The sequence below is a fragment of the Leiobunum rupestre genome, chromosome 10 (genome assembly GCF_980474605.1).
Source record: "Leiobunum rupestre chromosome 10, qqLeiRupe1.1.hap1, whole genome shotgun sequence".
Classification (NCBI taxonomy): Eukaryota; Metazoa; Arthropoda; class Arachnida; order Opiliones; family Sclerosomatidae; genus Leiobunum; species Leiobunum rupestre.
In genome coordinates, this window is record NC_143393.1 from 57,585,530 (window position 1) to 57,604,409 (window position 18,880).

The following is an 18,880-nucleotide window of genomic DNA, read 5'->3' on the forward strand; positions in this document are numbered from 1 at the left end:
AGTTTATCGCTTTCGTTCGACTCCAGTTTATCGCTTTCGTTCGACTCCAGTTTATCGCTTTCGTTCAACTCCAATTTATCGCTTTCGTTCGACTCCAGTTTATCGCTTTCGTTCGACTCCAATTTATCGCTTTCGTTCAACTCCAATTTATCGCTTTCGTTCGACTCCAGTTTATCGCTTTCGTTCGACTCCAATTTATCGATTTCGTTCGACTCCAGTTTATCGCTTTCGTTCGACTCCAATTTATCGCTTTCGTTCGACTCCAATTTATCGATTTCGTTCGACTCCAGTTTATCGCTTTCGTTCGACTCCAGTTTATCGCTTTCGTTCGACTCCAGTTTATCGCTTTCGTTCGACTCCAATTTATCGATTTCGTTCGACTCCAATTTATCGCTTTCGTTCGACTCCAATTTATCGCTTTCGTTCGACTCCAATTTATCGATTTCGTTCGACTCCAGTTTATCGCTTTCGTTCGACTCCAGTTTATCGCTTTCGTTCGACTCCAATTTATCGATTTCGTTCCACTCCAATTTATCGCTTTCGTTCGACTCCAATTTATCGCTTTCGTTTGACTCCAGTTTATCGCTTTCGTTCGACTCCACTTTATCGCTTTCGTTCGACTCCAATTTATCGCTTTCGTTCGACTCCAATTTATCGCTTTCGTTCGACTCCAATTTATCTCTATAGCTCGGCTCCAGTTTATCGCTTTCGTTCGACTCCAATTTATCTCTATAGCTCGGCTCCAGTTTATCGCTTTCGTTCGACTCCAATTTATCGCTTTCGTTCGACTCCAATTTATCGCTTTCGTTCGACTCGAATTTATCGCTTTCGTTCGACTCCAATTTATCGCTTTCGTTCGACTCCAATTTATCGCTTTCGTTCGACTCCAATTTATCTCTATAGCTCGGCTCCAGTTTATCGCTTTCGTTCGACTCCAATTTATCGCTTTCGTTCGACTCCAGTTTATCGCTTTCGTTCGACTCCAGTTTATCGCTTTCGTTCGACTCCAGTTTATCGCTTTCGTTCGACTCCAGTTTATCGCTTTCGTTCGACTCCAGTTTATCGCTTTCGTTCGACTCCAGTTTATCGCTTTCGTTCGACTCCAGTTTATCGCTTTCGTTCAACTCCAATTTATCGCTTTCGTTCGACTCCAATTTATCGATTTCGTTCGACTCCAGTTTATCGCTTTCGTTCGACTCCAGTTTATCGCTTTCGTTCGACTCCAATTTATCGATTTCGTTCCACTCCAATTTATCGCTTTCGTTCGACTCCAATTTATCTCTATAGCTCGGCTCCAGTTTATCGCTTTCGTTCGACTCCAGTTTATCGCTTTCGTTCGACTCCAGTTTATCGCTTTCGTTCGACTCCAATTTATCGCTTTCGTTCGACTCCAGTTTATCGCTTTCGTTCCACCTTACCTCTTGAACAGCGTGTGGCTAGAATCGTAGGGTTGTTGACACTGGTCAGTTTTCCTATACGGTAGGACGGATCTGTTTTAATAGCAATTACTGTTTAAATAATCGTGTTTGTCCTCTTTTCATATTTTGAACGGTAAACGTTTTGGTGTCAGCGCTTCAAATTGAAACGGGGCATCGTCCAAAATTCCGAGAGGGGTAGCTGGGGTTCCCCGCGCAACAGGGGACGAGTTACGTTCGAATTAAAGCTGGCCGTACGTGTTCCCGAAGTGGACTGACATATCCCGAGTGTAGCGAGCACGCTTCAGTAACGCCTTGGGGTACTAATGGTACTTGGCCCTCCGTTACGCACTCGGCACGTCGCGCGTCCCTACAACAGAAACTCAAATGGACGTCGCTACAAATATATTACAGGGTCAAAACGTAGTAACTCGTATTTTAAAAAAAAATTGTTTAATATGCTATTCAGCATTTTCCAAAATGCAGGGTGTCTGTATTTGATCGGCCCAGGCATTTTTCTCAAAAACTATACCTTCTAGAAATGTGAAATTTTCAGTATGTACTCCCTTGGTGGCGATCGTTGTTATTTGTGAATTTCAGAAAAATCACGGGTTTTAGAAGTGTTAGTTTTTGAACACTACGTGGTAGACGAAAAGTTTCAATAAGCAAGTTGTAGAGCATACTCGAAAACCTTCAATGGAATTGGTATGGTGGAAATCGGACATTTTGTCATTGAAATAATTTGTCACTTCATTTCTTTAGGTAGCTTCGTTTTGCGTTTGACAATTTTAGATAATAGGAAGACTAAATTCAGATCGCAAAAATTGTTTTACAATTCAAAATTATAAAATAACTTTCAACAAAAATATAATATTTTTAAAGTAAAACAATATTTGAAAATAAAAATGAAATTTCAATTGTAAAACCGTTTTTGTGTTCCGGGTTTTTTGAAAATTTGCCTAATGAATCTATTGTTTACGTTAATATTAATTGAAAAAAATTGTTGGCTCGTTTTATATTGGAATTTATACACTTTATATTGAAACATTTTGAAAATAAATTATGTTTAAGACCAATAAAATCAAATTAAGTTATTTTAATATTAACCAGATCATTTTAATTTTTTGGTTGTTACACGTTGTAAATTGTCCGGGATAACCTGAAAAGTCAGGGATATTGGCAAAACCACGATTAGGGAAAACCTGGAAAAATCAAGGATATTAGGAAACGTGAGTCAGAGAAAACTGGAAAAATCAAGGATATTTGCCTAACATAGGTCAGAAATGACTGGAAAAATCAAAGATATTGGGAAACATGGGTCAAAAATGACTGGAAAAATCAAAGATATTGGGAAACATGGGTCAAAAATAACTGGAAAAATCAAAGATATTGGGAAACATGGGTTAGAAATAACTGGAAAAATCAAAGATATTGGGAAACATGGGTCAGAAATAACTGGAAAAATCAAAGATATTGGGAAACATGGGTCAGAAATAACTGGAAAAATCAAAGATATTGGGAAACATGGGTCAGAAATAACTGGAAAAATCAGGGATATTAGAAAACAATTGTCAGTGATAACCTAGATGAAACCTGTAGAAAGCGAACAATTTGTAGTTACGACAATGACGCGCGGAGGCACGTCGCTTTGTCCCGTCTCGGAAAAGTTTTCTAATAAACGCGGTAGCGGCCTTTGCTGGGAAGTATATGATCGGCGCGCGGAGGGTTTTGATTAAACTGGAGCTTTAATAATGCCCTGGTGTCTCGTCGCTCCAAATAGGCGTAGGCATTCCCTGTCGAGGTCAATTGGAGCGTTACCAGGGAGACCTAGGCTACCCTAATTCTTCCTCTTGATCGGTACACGCCGGCCTCCACTTTAAGAGGCCCCCGATGTCAAATATTCCGGGACAACGTAGATTTGAAAGGCATTTCGTATACACCACTGGCATTGGAAATCGGCCTTCCAAATCGTCTAGGTAATGCAACGCCATTTCTTCGGGTAACAAATCGGTCAATCTTTCAACGTTTTTTTTTTAAAGGCGCTTTAAACTTCGTCTATGAAGACTAAAATTCTTACCTCAGCCACTGAAGACAATTTAGTATCGAATTTTTTTAATTGAGAACTTTTGTGTTAGGCCTAATGTAGACTATTGGGACGACGCGAAAACCTTTGGTTAGGCCTGACGGAGATTTTGGCGACGCGACGTTACGAAAACCTTTTGTTAGGCCTAACGGAGATTTTGGCAACGACGCGAAAACCTTTTGTTAGGCCTAATGTAGACTATTGGGACGATGCGAAAACCTTTTGTTAGGCCTAACGGAGATTTTGGCGACGTTACGAAAACCTTTTGTTAGGCTTAAAGGAGATTTTGGCGACGTTACGAAAACCTTTTGTTAGGCCTAAAGGAGATTTTGGCGACGTTACGAAAACCTTTTGTTAGGCCTAACGGAGATTTTGGCGACGACGCGAAAACCTTTTGTTAGGCCTAATGTAGACTATTGGGACGATGCGAAAACATTTTGTTAGGTCTAACGGAGATTTTGGCGACGACGCGAAAACCTTTTGTTAGGCCTAACGGATATTTTGGTGACGACGCGAAAACCTTTTGTTAGGCCTAACGGAGATTTTGGCGACGACGCGAAAACCTTTTGTTAGGCCTAACGTTCCGTATACTAGTGGGACGACGCGAAAATCTTGTGTTAGGCCTTACAGAAATTTTTGCGTCGAAGTGGGTTTTTTGAAAAATTAAAACTAGCAATAAGGTGAAAAAATACGTTTATAAAGTGAATGTCAAAGTTAGTTTACCTGGTTTGGTTTGAGTGTGGATTGTTGATGGCTTGTTTGGCCTGTCGTTCCAATATCTAGATGCATTTATCTTTACCCTAAATTGCTTACTAATCAAAGGTCACCGGAGGGTGGTGCTACCCATCCACGTAGCTAGCAAAGTCTTAACGCGGACGTTTTCGAAGCTGACTTGGCGGCCGGCGTTAAGAGTCGTCCCTGAGAGAGTAATGTTTTATGGCAACGTGTTAGAACGGGCGGGCCATCGCTCAAGATATTCCTCCACTTTCTTTTGCTCTTCCTTGATCCCCTTTTGCCCAAAATTAAACGTGGACCCAGCTTAGCCCCCCCCCCCCCCTCTTTAATGTTCCTTTTTTGTTTTTCTAAAAGAGTTATTCTTCTCGCAAACAATCACTCTTCTAGCTATATAGTCCCCCGTGTACGGCGAAACTGTTACCTTTCTTGGAATCGCCGCCGTGGTTATAACCCTTTGTGTTTTCCGTTATCTTTAGTATCAGGTGATATTAGTGTTATTTATCGCGAGGCTAGGGCAAATATGTAGTAACTTCATATATGTACTTTTGAGAATTATTGCAATTAATTCAAGGTTGTCTGATTTAAATCCATTTCATTTAAATTAGTGATTTAAATCAAGATATTTTTTAAAAATCATGGACTTAAATCACGTATTATATTAATTATATTATTAATGTATTTATGATAATGTACAAAAATAGGTTCTTTAAAAATTTCAATTAAGAGAAAATGCAATTAAATTTCATTATTAATTATTAATTCAATATAATAAAGATTAATTTAAAATTTAGTTTACGTTACCACTGCAATCAAATTATTATTAAAATTTTTTGTCAAGAAAAACAGGCATAAAACCTTAGAAAAATTATAAAATTCTATTAAAAGCAATAAAAATTTAAATCAAATACTTTTTTGATGAAGCAGTTATTAAGTTATCTTTGTGAAATTGCGTGTTAATTGATTTAAATCAAAATCGTGTATTTAGACGTATTTGAGTAGCTACCACGTTTTGTATCTTAAATTATACAAAAACATGTTTTGCAGCAAAATTGCTAAATCAAGCTAATTTTCAATGCAAATATATCGTATCTGACCATTACATTAAAATACCCTTTTGCGTTTACTGGATTTTTTTTAACAAGAGCTTCAGTTATTAAAATGTAATTTTTTTTTGGAATTTACTATTAGAGAGGTAAATGAAAAGAGACTTAAAACGGTTTTAAGTCTCTTTTCATTTAGTATTTCACAATGTGCTTCTCTTCACTTCTATTAGAGAGGTAGACTTACCTTAAGCGTACTTACATTTTTTCTGGTACTGGGGTGGCGGAGTGGCTAGCACCTTTGCCTCCCAGAACAACAACTTCCGTGTTGTTAGTTCGCTTGGCAAGAAGAGCTTGCCTCCTACGCATTGTAACCCAACTACCTGAATTAATGGCTTTAAATGTCGTTTGATGACTTAAGCCTAGCTTTTTATTACAATTAAATAACCAAATCACAAAATAATTGTCAATATTAATTCGATAATGACGAATAATTCTTTAAAATAATAGAAATTTACTTTAAAATGTTTCCGCAAAATCTGAGTTGAAATATTTTCGCAATATACTAGCTTCTTTCTGTGCGTGGGAAAACTCTCTTTAGAAAAATGCTTTCTCAACCAGCTGCTCGGATTTTGGTCGCTTTTCCCGAACAAATCCGCGCTATTTTGATGTACGATGCCTGTTTTTATCCCTTTTTTTAACAAGGCCCTTATTTGCTTGTTTGTGGGGGTAGCGATACTTCACTTTTGCCCTTAAATCGCTCTGCCATCCTTTTGCCTTTTTTTTTCATTCGTGCCAAAAAACGCTATTTTTTTAATCCCATGTATTGTACGTGTATAGAAAATTATAAATGGTTTTTATGATTTGTCTCACTCTTGGAAAATGACGGCAATTTTATATTTTTTTATATTTAAAGAGACCATATTTAACTTTATACTCTTTTGAACGAAAAACCCTTACAAACATTTTCTAACGAAATGTAATCCGACTCTCGGAGTCCTATAGAAAATGCTTTAACATATTCTATAGAAATTAGGCTCATGTTTCTATAGACATTGAAAAAAACCTGCAATTTTATTAGTTTTTATATTTATAAATCTTTCTATAAAATATAGGAATATTAATAGACATCTAAAAGTTTGATAAACAGTAAATATTATCATAACGCAACAACTATTTTTTACTTTTGAGATAAAAAGTTATGTCCTTGCCAAGAGTGGCTGGCTGGAAGGCTGGTTGATGCTCATGTTTATTATAAAAGCGTAGTTTTATTGTGTACATTGTTCACTTGTACAAGAGGGTGAGCTAAAACTCATTGAGAGTTAATACTTACCTGATGCCTTGGTCTGATACGTTTCATTCAATGTTGCACTTTTTTTAATATTATGCATACCACTGGTAAATAATGGTTTATATCTGTAACTATTGGTTTATATGATATAATAATATGTGAAATCAAGAAAATATCAACTTGAGAAAATCATAAACTCTATTTTCATTACTCTACAAGCCTGTTCTAAATCTTAAACGTTTAACCTCCATAAATGTTTTTTAAATAATGGAAATTTATTATTTACCATTATCAAACATTATTTACCACTTTTCCCATTTTATACCATAACGTTATTTACTATTATTTACCACTTTTACCATTTTATACCATAACGTTATTTACTATTATTTACCACTTTTACCATTTTATACCATAACGTCATTTACTATTATTTACCACTTTTACCATTTTATACCATAACGTCATTTACTATTATTTACCACTTTTCCCATTTTATACCATAACGTTATTATCTATTATTTACCACTTTTACCATTTTATACCATAAAGTTATTTACTATTATTTACCACTTTTACCATTTTATACCATAAAATTATTTACTATTATTTACCATTTTATACCATAACGTTATTTACTAATATTTACCACTTTTACCATTTTATACCATAACGCCATTTACTATTATTTACCATTTTATACCATAACGTTATTTTCTATTATTTACCACTTTTACTATTTTATACCATAACGTTATAATCTATTATTTACCACTTTTCCCATTTTATACCATAACGTTATTTTCTATTATTTACCACTTTTACTATTTTATACCATCACGTTATTTACTAATATTTACCACTTTTCCCATTTTATACCATCACGTTATTTACTAATATTTACCACTTTTCCCATTTTATACCATCACGTTATTTACTAATATTTACCACTTTTACCATTTTATACCATAACGTTATTTACTATTACTTATTACTACGGAGCCCTGGTTTTATTTGCCTTGAAGCCACCTTGTTTACAAAAATAAATGTTAGACGACATGGTCCACTAATGTCGCGTAGTGCCCTCTTTTATCTAAAAACTAAACCTTTATTTAACAACAAACGTCTAATGCGCTCCGTTTCGTCCAATTTGCAGCCGGGCCATCAAGACAAACCAAGATTTGCTGCCCAGTACGCCACTATCCTCGCTGTTCCGAAACGATTTCTGGGGCACCCCTCTGACGCACAGCGGATCGCACAAATCCTACAGGCCACTGTGCGTGCTCTCCTTTCGCCTAAACTACTTGGCGGCTGGCCTGGACCCTTGGGGATACCATCTGGTCAACGTCTTCTTGCACGCTGCCGTGGCTGCTCTCTTCACGCACTTCGCCTCGCTTGTCTTTATACACAGGTAATTAGACCGTATTCGTTACTCCTCACGCCTGGTTATCTTTGTGAAGTAGAGTACACGACGACCCAATAACATTTCCCTGATTTTTAGACCCATATTCAAATTCCCGGACATATACCTGATTTTTAGACCCATATTCAAATTCCCGGACATATACCTGATTTTTAGACTAATTCTTAAAATTCCCTGACTTTTACCTGATTTTTAGATTAATTCTTAAAATTCCCTGACTTTTCCCTGATTTTTAGACTAATTCTTAAAATTCCCCGACTTTTCCCTGATTTTTAGACTAATTCTTAAAATTCCCTGACTTTTCCCTGATTTTTAGACTAATTCTTAAAATTCCCCGACTTTTCCGTGATTTTTAGACTAATTCTTAAAATTCCCTGACTTTTCCCTGATTTTTACACTAATTCTTAAAATTCCCCGACTTTTCCCTGATTTTTAAACCCATAATCAAATTCCCGGACATTTCCCTGATTTTTAGACCCATATTCACATTCCCTAACTTTTCCAGGAATTCCACGTTTTCCAGGTACCGTGGCAACCCTGATTAAGTGATTTAGTCGTCTAAAATAACGCATTTGTTCGTCGTGTGCCCCGCTTTACCCGAGAGTAGACATAAATTTTCAATGTACCGAGCAATAATGAAATGATTATGTTGCTTAGGCCTTTCCCGACGTACGTGGCGGGCTTGCTCTTCGCCGTGCACCCCATCCACACGGAGGCCGTGGCGGGCGTCGTCGGAAGGGCAGACGTGGGAGCCTGCTTCTTCTTCCTTATGGCCATGTTGTCCTACATGACGTACTGCAAATACAGGGACAAACCGGAGGTCAGTCTTTTCTCTTACATATACATACTCAAATTAAGAATAAAAATATGTTAGGCTAATACCCGAGGCACCACCTTAGGCCCAAGTCATCTAGCGACTTTTAAAGCCATTAATCCAGGTGGCCGGGTTACAATGCGTAGGAGGGTGGTGGCACGCCCTTCATGCCACGCGAGCCAACAGCTCCCTATACATACTATTACCGTTAACCCCAACAAGTTTTTATTGAAGGGCAAACCGAAGAGCACGGGTTTAAACCCCTTTAACCATTGGAAAGGAGTGGTTTTGAGTTTGAACCCAGGGCCACAAGCTAGGATCGAACCCGGCACATTTTGCGGCGATACGAAACTGCTAAACACTCCACCACTTAGATCTATTCTGTTGTGCCTAGCCTAGTACCTTTCGTTAGAGATTAATTATTTATTTTACCCAAACCATCGACATAAGTTCCAAAAACTATTGTAGTTTTGTAGATCTTTCCGTTTACAATCCTATTTCGATGTCCGTTTATAAGTCTGTTTAAAGGGAATATGAAGTGTTTGATATTTGTGGATTGCAATGTCGGAAGAAATAATTCATAATCAAATGTCCAACTTCATACTCCCTTTAAAAAGTCCCTAATCGTAATTTTTGTAAGGGTCTTGTATTTGGTCCGTAAGTGTTTGTAATTTCGTTGTTAGGACAAAGACCTGGTGGACGTGGGCGGTGGCGGGGCGTCTTGGTGGAGTTGGTTGATGGGCGGTGGCGCCAACTCGGATCAGCAGCCGTCCTCGAACAGCACCAGCAGCAGCAATATGAAGAGTACGACGAAGAGATGGATCTATTTATACGCTTCGCTGGCGTGGGCCGCCTGCTCCATGCTCACCAAAGAACACGGCATCACCGTGCTCACAGTTTGCGCGCTTTACGACGCCTTCGTTCAGCATCGCCTCGCCCCCAAGGACCTTTTGGCGCTTCCTATGGATGTAAGTTCCTTCTAACACCCGTTTAGATTTACAGCGTTCGTACGGAACCTGGATATCCTGGATAAGTCAGGGATTTCCAATTTGGTGAAAAAGGTCAGGGATAAGTTAGGGATTTCCAATTTGGTGAAAAAGGTCAGGATAAGTTAGGGATTTTCAATTTGGTGAAAAAGGTCAGGGATAAGTCTGGGATTTTAATAATATCGTAAGAAGTCAGGGATTTCCAATTTGGTGAAAAAGGTCAGGGATAAGTTAGGGATTTCCAATTTGGTGAAAAAGGTCAGGGATAAGTCTGGGATTTTAATAATATCGTAAGAAGTCAGGGATTTCCAATTTGGTGAAAAAGGTCAGGGATAAGTTTGGGATTTCCAATTTGGTGAGAAAGGTCAGGGATAAGTTAGGGATTTCCAATTTGGTGAGAAAGGTCAGGGATAAGTTAGGGATTTCCAATTTGGTGAGAAAGGTCAGGGATAAGTTAGGGATTTCCAATTTGGTGAGAAAGGTCAGGGATAAGTCTGGGATTTTAATAATATCGTAAGAAGTCAGGGATTTCCAATTTGGTGAAAAAGGTCAGGGATAAGTTTGGGATTTCCAATTTGGTGAGAAAGGTCAGGGATAAGTTAGGGATTTCCAATTTGGTGAAAAAGGTCAGGGATAAGTCTGGGATTTTAATAATATCGTAAGAAGTCAGGAATTTCCAATTTTAATGAAAAAGGTCAAAGATAATTTAAGGATTTCCAATTTGGTGAAAAAGGTCAGGTGAGTTGAGAAGTATGCCGGTTTTTTCCCCATTTTCCTACGATGAGTTAAAAGAGCGCCAGAGAGCTTCAAAGTGTGGCCTACTAGCCCCTGGAAGTAGGCTGCAACAAAACCAAGCAGCAGGGCAATGCAAACATTAAGGTTTGGCCTCGTGTGATAGGTAAAAAAGGATTTTGTAAACAAATCGAGGTAACCAGCGTAAAACAGTAAACTTAAACAGTATTTAAAGTCCCTGCTGCTTGGTTTTGCAGCCCACTTCCAGGGGCTAGTAGGCCACACTCTGAAGCTCTCTGGCGCTCTTTTAACTCATCGTAAGAAAATGTTAAAAAAACAGGCATACTTCTCAATTCACCCTTTACAACTCCTTAAAAGTTTTGCATTACCTTTTGAAACACACTGTATAATTCAGTTAGTGATATTTAAAAAAATATTGTTTCACTTTGTATTTTTACCTATGAAAACATGAAATATTTAAAATTAGCAGGAATATTACGAAAAAGGTCAGGGATATTGCCAAAAATTAATCGGGGATAACCCGGATAAGTCAGAGATTTGAAATGCAAAACTTTTGTACGAACCCTGGATAGATATTTGTCTAATGCGTGTTTCCGTTTGCAGAAGCGTTACCAAGGGCTGCGAGAAGGCTTACTGCATCTGCTTGGAGCCGCGGTGTTACTAGTCGGAGCCCGTCTTCATTTAATGGGTTCTAAACCTCCGGACTTCGCGCCGGCGGACAACCCGGCCGCGGACAGTGAAAGCGCGTTAACCAGGACGCTGACCTTCCTCTTCCTCCCCGCTTACAATTTCTGGTTACTGCTTTACCCTCGATGGCTCAGCTTCGACTGGTCGATGGAGTCCATCCCGCTGGTCACGTCGCTGACGGACCCGCGCAACGCGGCCTCCTTGTGCTTCTACGCCGGCCTGTGGTACGCCGTCCTCCGCCTGCTCAGACAATTGCAAGCCAGACGCGACACGGGCTACCACCATTCTTCCGCCGCTTCGTACTCGAGTCACGTATCCCCCAGTGCCTTCGCCTACCGTCAACAAGGTGACGTCGGAAACGGAAGTTCCCTAGCGGCCACCACCACCAATCCTTCCGCTTACCAGTCCTCGAGTAATTGTACGTCGTGCCTAGGTTACGGACAGTCTAAGATGACGACGAATCTTCAACATTGTAACGGTTCGGTGCGGTACGGCAAGAAACAGTCCCTGGTCGGGCTGACGTCGGCGAACTCGTCGAACCAATCGGCGCAGTTAAATAATAATTGCGGCGCTAGTCAAGGTCAGCATCAGCGCGTCAACGGAGGCGTTGTAGCTTTCGCTTCTTTCAATAGCGGAGACGAGTACAGAAACGTGATGACGAACTCCGGCAACGCGGGCGCGTCGTCCGCGTCCGCCAGCAAGAGCGTCAGTCGCGCGCTGTGGTCGTGGGCGCTGTCCCCGAACGCCTCGCCGTGGTCGCCTTTCTCGTGGACGTTGCGCAGCGGCTCGTCGAGGTCCAGCCATTGGCCGTCGTCGGCTTCGAACTACGGTGGCTGCTGCGGACACACGGACGCCTTATTCCTCTCGCTGGCCTTGATGCTCTTGCCTTTCGTGCCGGCGACCAACCTCTTCTTCTACGTGGGCTTCGTGGTGGCCGAACGCGTCCTCTACATCCCCAGCATGGGCTATTGTCTCCTGGTCGCCCTGGGAGCCGAGCAGTTGTACCGGAAGCAGAGCCCGCGCGATACGACGCTGTCCAACGACGGCTCGACTTTTAGTGCCGCCGAATCCGTGTCGAACTGGAAGCGAAAGGCGCTGGCCGTGGCCTTCTTGTTGGCCGGGGCGGCCCTCAGTGCCAGAACTATCAAACGGAACGAAGATTGGAACAGCGAAGAAAGTCTGTACCGTTCGGGAATTGACATCAACCCGCCCAAAGGTAACCTATTTGACTTTCCGTTGCTACGCGGCGAGTTTTGACGTTTTTCATGATGAGGCTTAGCTTCTCTTTTCGGTTTAGTAGCGTGTAAGATTCCCCGCGTGGAAATTCCAGCTATTTTAAAGGGAATATAACCTCAGGCCTACTAGCTCCTGGATGTAGGCTGCAACAAGCACGAAACCAAGCAGCAGGGAAATGCGATTTCAGGGGTACGATGAATTTGAGAATGCGTGGTAATCGAGATAAATACCAAAAAACCAACGAGTAAATAAGAAATGTGCAATGAGATTAATTAAACCCAGAAAAACAAAGTAGGGAAATGTGTATTTTGTTTAAGTTACAATAAATGTTTGAAGTTAATTTCTTGAAAGTGATGAGATATCGCGGTCCATCACGACTTTAAATACTGTTTAAGTTTACTTTTTTACGCTGGTTACCTCGATTTCTTTACAAAGTCCTTTTTTACCTATCACACGAACCCAAACCTTAATGTTCGCGTTTCCCTGCTGCTTGGTTTTGCGCTTGTTGCAGCCTACTTCCAGGGGCTAGTAGGCCATACCTTGAAGCACTCTGGCGCTCTTTTATCTCATCGTAGGAAAATGAGGAATAAACAGGCACACTTCTCAACTCACCCCCTACAACTCCTTAAACGTTTTGCGTAACTTTTTGAAACACCCTGTATAAAAAGCCGATTTAAAAAAAAATTTGTGAAAAGTTCGGTAAATTAAATTTTATTTTTAGTTCTGTTTTTTAAGTGATACTTCAATTTTAATGCCTCTTTCCACCGGCAAAATCTGTTTTTTAAAAGTAATCTCTGTGGTTGGCATTTTGTCTTGGTGGAGGCAAAGAAAATTCTCGAAACCGCGAACATAGATGGCGGTAACGTCACCCTACTTTTTTTCCCGGGCGCTAGATGACTCTGAAGAGGAGAAGGAGATTAAGTGAAGGAGAACTGGCGAAGATTTGAGAAATTTCCGGCGCTCTGGTTTTTGACGCGAAATTAATCACGGCTAAATCCTCCTTGAATTTTCTTGAAAATAAATGATAATATAATTATTTTGAGTTTACCTAACGACCTGTATTAAGATTCAAACGCTCGCTCGTGAGTCACCCCATCAAGCGGCCACTACTGGAACTACCGACGTTCTCTCTATGTCCCTCTAAAGGGGACGATGAAATATTTTCATGAATTTTAAAATGAAAGAAGGAGATATTAATGGGCGGGGATAAAAGTCAGCGAAAAAGAACGGAAGAAGATAGTAGAGCTGGGCGTTTTTGCGAAATACGAGCTCAACTCGCCAGCCGCTCGTGATCGCTTAACATTGGCTCTGCTCCAAACCGGGTACTCTAAATACGGTTATTATTCTATCTCATCCCTTTCCTCGTTGAGAGTTTTATGATAACGATTTTCTAATTAGCTAATTTGCTCATTGATTAAGTTGATCAATATTTTTTTGAGCAAAGCGATCGTTTCGATGTTTAACCCCTTACGCTAATATCAGTACTCTTTTTATACCCGATGAACACACTCATTAACAATTAAATAAGGATATTAAATCTTTCCTTCTCTTGAGTCGCTCGAAAATGAGTCTAACGTGCCGAGTTTTGGGTAAATAGCGGTCCTTTTTCTTTTTTACGAAATACGAGATCAACTCGCTCCAAACCGGCTAAGTTAATAAACTATCTCATATCTGCTCATTATATGGTGATAAGTTTAGCTCATTCCTCTCCCGCTGAGGGTCTTAAGATAACAATTTGTTAATTACCTAATTTCCTCATTAATTAATTTGAGCAAATGTTTTTCTGAGCAAAGCGAGCATTTCTAAGTTTAACCCCTTATGTCTTATATCAGTTCTCTTTTTATACTCGATGAACACACTCATTAACAAATTAAATAAGGATATTAAATCATTACTCCTCTTGAGTGACTCTAAAATGAGTCGATCATGCCCAGCCATGGGGTCCTTTCTTCGGACGATGGAAGCGACTTTTCTTTTCTTCCGAAATGGGCAAAAACTTTTCTGCCAAAGAATAATCGTTCATTTCGTTTTTTGAAATATTATGTAGTTACGGTTGGGCAAGAAGCGGCAGATGAAAAATAGTCCTGATCGCCGAACCGTGAACTTTTGTCTATTCTCCCACTTTCTCGGGACTATCTCCGAATTTAAATAAAGAGACTTTGGCGGCCCTTCGGATGTCCTGCCAAATTTTCCGTTTCCATCCCCTCTTTTGAGTTCTAGTACCGTCGTTGTCTAGTATTTGGTCTCGTCGCTAGAGCGCGCCCAAATCGTATCAAGAATATTAGTCATTCACGGATAGACGATCCTGGTGGACTTCCAACTCTCGACGACGCGTAGTGTGCCATCTTTAGGAGATGTCTTGTTCGCACTACAGTTCCAACGACCGTTAAAATAAACGATCGTTTACGAAACGGCGCTAACGTTTACGAGCAGTCGGACACTTCAAGATTTTTGCAATTCTTTTTATGGCTTTCGTATATCGTCGGCAAATCTCGGATTTTGCATTTTGACAAAAATGCGTGGATGATTTTTGATAGTGTACGACCCGTAGAACGTTCACCTTTGAACTTTGGTCATTTTCATGTATCTTAAGCATTAAATGGATCGTTCAATTCGTTGTATTTAAAATTAAAGTAATTAATATAATACAAGGTTATAATCGTTTTTATCCAAAACATACCAAAAAGCATTGTAAACATTTAAATTAAGTTAAATTTTTTTAGTAAAGCTGATAATAATAAAAATCAGCTAAGCTAATTAATACCCAAGGCACCACCTTAGGCCTAAGTCATCAGGCGACTTTTAAAGCCGTTATTTCAGGTGGCCGGGTGGTGCCAAGCCCTTCATGCCACGCGAGCCAACAGCTCCCTACACTCACTATTACCGTTAACCTCTAAGAGCTTGAAAGCGCTTAGAAAAAAAATAGTGTTTTCATAAAATTATTTTCCAACTTAAAAATTGAATTTCAAGTAACACCGTGACTTAAAGCAACTGTCGGCTCTATCATTGCCACCTGTATTATGAAAAGGCCCCTGTTATTAGAGATGGCCATGAATCTATCCGAATCTTCGAAAAAAAGCGACTTTCGTGGAGAGCGTGGAGCCATCTATTAATGGCCAAGGAAGCTAAAATTCAAAATAGCGAAACAATAACGTCGTCAGAGAGCCATTATAGATTATTATATTTAGACCCCTTTTACTCTGCTTAGTGAACTTTAACCTAATTTATATATCCCATATAAAATATATTGTAAACAATTACTATAATTGAAGTTATTGACAAATTTACAAACTAGCCAATCAACGCGAAGCATACTTTTATGTCCCGCCTTTTGGGTCAAAAAACTCAAAATGTAGCTTTAGCATCTTGTTTTGATTTCGACGCTAGCGACATCTGTTGAAAAAAGAGCTACTTCACCTAGAGCTGACACTTGCTTTAAGTTCCCCAACCACCGTCATTCGTAATTCCAAAGGTCATGTCAACCTTGTTTTAAAAGGTTTTTAGGACTAACGATATTAGACAGAAAACGTCTAATTTTTAGTTGTTTATCTGTGGATGCTCCTATTTGAAAATTGCGTATTTAAAAACGGAAGAGGTCGAAGCGAGGGGTCGGACACTTGCCATTATTTTGTACGGGATTTCGGGATTTCGTAGAGATTTTGGCGATTTTATCATTACTTTTTGAAGTGATTTTGGAATTTCAATGCAAATTTACCATAGCGAGAGTTAAAAGATTTTGCGATTTCAGACGAAGTGTACGGGATTTTGGTCTAAGGCCATCTATTGATCAGATAATGATTTTACATGTATTATTTAATTCATTTTGATTTAAATTATGATTTTAAACACAATGTATTTAAATGGAAGAATAAAGAATGTAAAGAATTAGGTTCTTAAACAATTAAAATAAATATATAATCTTAGCAAATTGAATATTTAATAGTAATTAAATTTAATTAAGGATTCATTTAATTCATGATAAGCTAACTGGCCAAAGTGAAATATCCGTTAAAAAAACAGAAAAGAAAGTAATTTAATATTTGAAAATAAAAAAAAAATCGGTTGATTCATTTTTTATTAAAAAAAAATAGCGACGGCCTATGGCGACAATGGCCGTATTTCTATAGTGTGAATAGGAAATTTGTGGGTAGGGTACGGGTGTCCCCTCAGCGGTCGAAATCGTAGATGTTTTTTAGGTCTCGCCATGAAGAATCACCGGTTTAGAACGGTTCATTGAATTTTCGTCTAATTTTTAGATTTGGTTGAATGATTAATAGTTTGGCGTAGCGTTAAAATTATTGAGAAATCGTGTTTGGCTAGTCGAATTTTTTATTTATCCTGTCCGAGATTTTCTTACGGTCCATTAATTTAGCTTTATTTCTGCAGAAAATAGGTTTTGATTAAGGAGATCGAATCAACTTTCTTCCAACTTTGATTAAATTATTTTCACAGAACGTAATTATTTATGCTCGAGAATAATGACTATTTTTAGCTCTAACACTTCCTATTTTTCCATTTGGCTATAAATGTTTCTTATATTTTTTCAAATTATTTCTTGATTTCCCGTTAAAAACCAAATTCTTGTTTAAAAGACTGATAACAGATGGCGCCACCTACTACATTAAATTTACACGCTTGCTTACCTTCTAGTACTTTTCTTAATTCGTTGTTCCGCGTTCATGCCCTAATACCTTTCGTGTTAAAGCAGGGTACACGACGATAAAAGTCTGTGTCAAATGTTTAGATAGTACTAGTTTATTATTTTTGTTGTTCTGCGTTTAATGTTTAGATAATACTAGGCTATTATTTTCCTTGAACACATTATGCGTTTATTGTTTAGATAATGTTAGCCTATTATTTCCCTTGTTCTGCGTATGTTTACATAATTCTAGTCGATTATTTTCTTTGTTCTGCCTTAAATGTTTAGATAATACTAGCCTGTTATTTTCCTTGTGCTAAGTTTAGTATTTAGATAATACTAGCCTGTTATTTTCCTTTTTTTCTGCGTTTAATGTTTAAATGATAGTAGGCTGTTATTTTCCTTGTTCTGCGTTTAGTGTTTAGATAATGCTAGCCTCTTATTTTCCTTGATCTGCGTTTAGTGGTTAGATAATTCTACCTACTATTTCCCTTGTTCTGCATTTAATGTTTAGATAATTTTAGTCTATTATTTTCCTTGTTCTGCCTTTAATGTTTAGATGATACTAGCCTGTTATTATCCATGTTCTGTCTTTAATATGTATATAACACTAGCCGGTTATTTTCCTTGTTCTGTTTTTAATGTTTAGATGATACTAGCCTGTTATTATCCATGTTCTGTCTTTAATATTTATATAACACTAGCCGGTTATTTTCCTTGTTCTGCCTTTAAGGTTTAGATAATACTAGGCAATTTTTTCAATTTCGTTTGCTTTATTTTCCTAGAATATGTTCCTCGATTTCCCATTTTTCCAATAAAATTTCCGATTCATAAAGATTTTCTGCAAATATTGTGGTTTCATCATCGAATCGGTTTCTCCATAAAGGTTCTTAAAAGCCAAAGAGCTACTCGCCAAACAAGAGTTCGTTATTTTTATGATTTTTAAATTGAAATATTATTTACTTTGACCATTTTTATACTCTCGTTGTATTAAAACAGAAGTAAACGTTCGAAACCTTAATAGCCTCCGATATTTTGTTCATTCTTATTCCTGATTGCTACAAAAGTGATCTTTAGAAAACCCAATATTTCGACCAAAAAAAGATACGTAAACACTGCATGGTTTTTCGATAGTCCTAGTACAGGGTGTATCAATTTAATGGTACCATCAAAGTGATTTCTCCAAATTTTTGAAAGTACTTCGTCTTAAATTAATATTTCAGATCCCTAGAATATCTGAAGTCCCAATTTTTCCTCTACATTAAAATAGAGATTTATCTCCTTTTTGTCAAGGTTAATTTACGAAATAGTCCCTTAGCAATGTAATACTTTTAATTAAAACATTTAATTTTGTTTAGCATTGCTTCCTATTTTTAAAATTTTCGTTTTAATTTAATCTTATTATTTATGTGAAAATTCCATTTTTATCGATGATATTTCAGCGGGATCCTAGAGATTTAAATATTTCGCACCTTTTTGATCGCTTACAAGAAATTGTCAGTGAGATAACGCCATTTTTTGTAAGTGATGTTATATCCAATTACGGAAATATATAAATTAATTGGTGAAGTGGTGTACGCGACGCACCCAAATTATCTTTAGACATGTCTAAACGATTCATTTTAAACAAGTTGGTATATTTTTCAAATTTAACTAAACGTAATATTGAAGTAATAAATAGTTTGCATCCCTACGTCATCAATGACGCAGTTCCAAGTATAGATATAAGAACCAAGAATAAATATTTAATTTGAGCAAGAATGAACGGTTCTTTGCCG

At 38.2% G+C, this 18,880-nt stretch overlaps 1 protein-coding gene across 1 annotated transcript in view; it reads left to right on the forward strand.

Annotated features, from left to right (window-relative positions):
* LOC149926271 (protein O-mannosyl-transferase TMTC2-like) overlaps positions 1 to 18,880 on the forward strand; it is a 297,023-nt gene that overhangs the window by 212,618 nt on the left and 65,525 nt on the right. The window contains exons 2-5 of the mRNA XM_090160875.1: positions 7,721 to 7,975; positions 8,645 to 8,807; positions 9,485 to 9,769; positions 11,144 to 12,443. Of these exons, the coding sequence (XP_090017001.1) occupies positions 7,721 to 7,975; positions 8,645 to 8,807; positions 9,485 to 9,769; positions 11,144 to 12,443 (2,003 nt within the window). The remainder of the gene's footprint in view (positions 1 to 7,720; positions 7,976 to 8,644; positions 8,808 to 9,484; positions 9,770 to 11,143; positions 12,444 to 18,880) is intronic.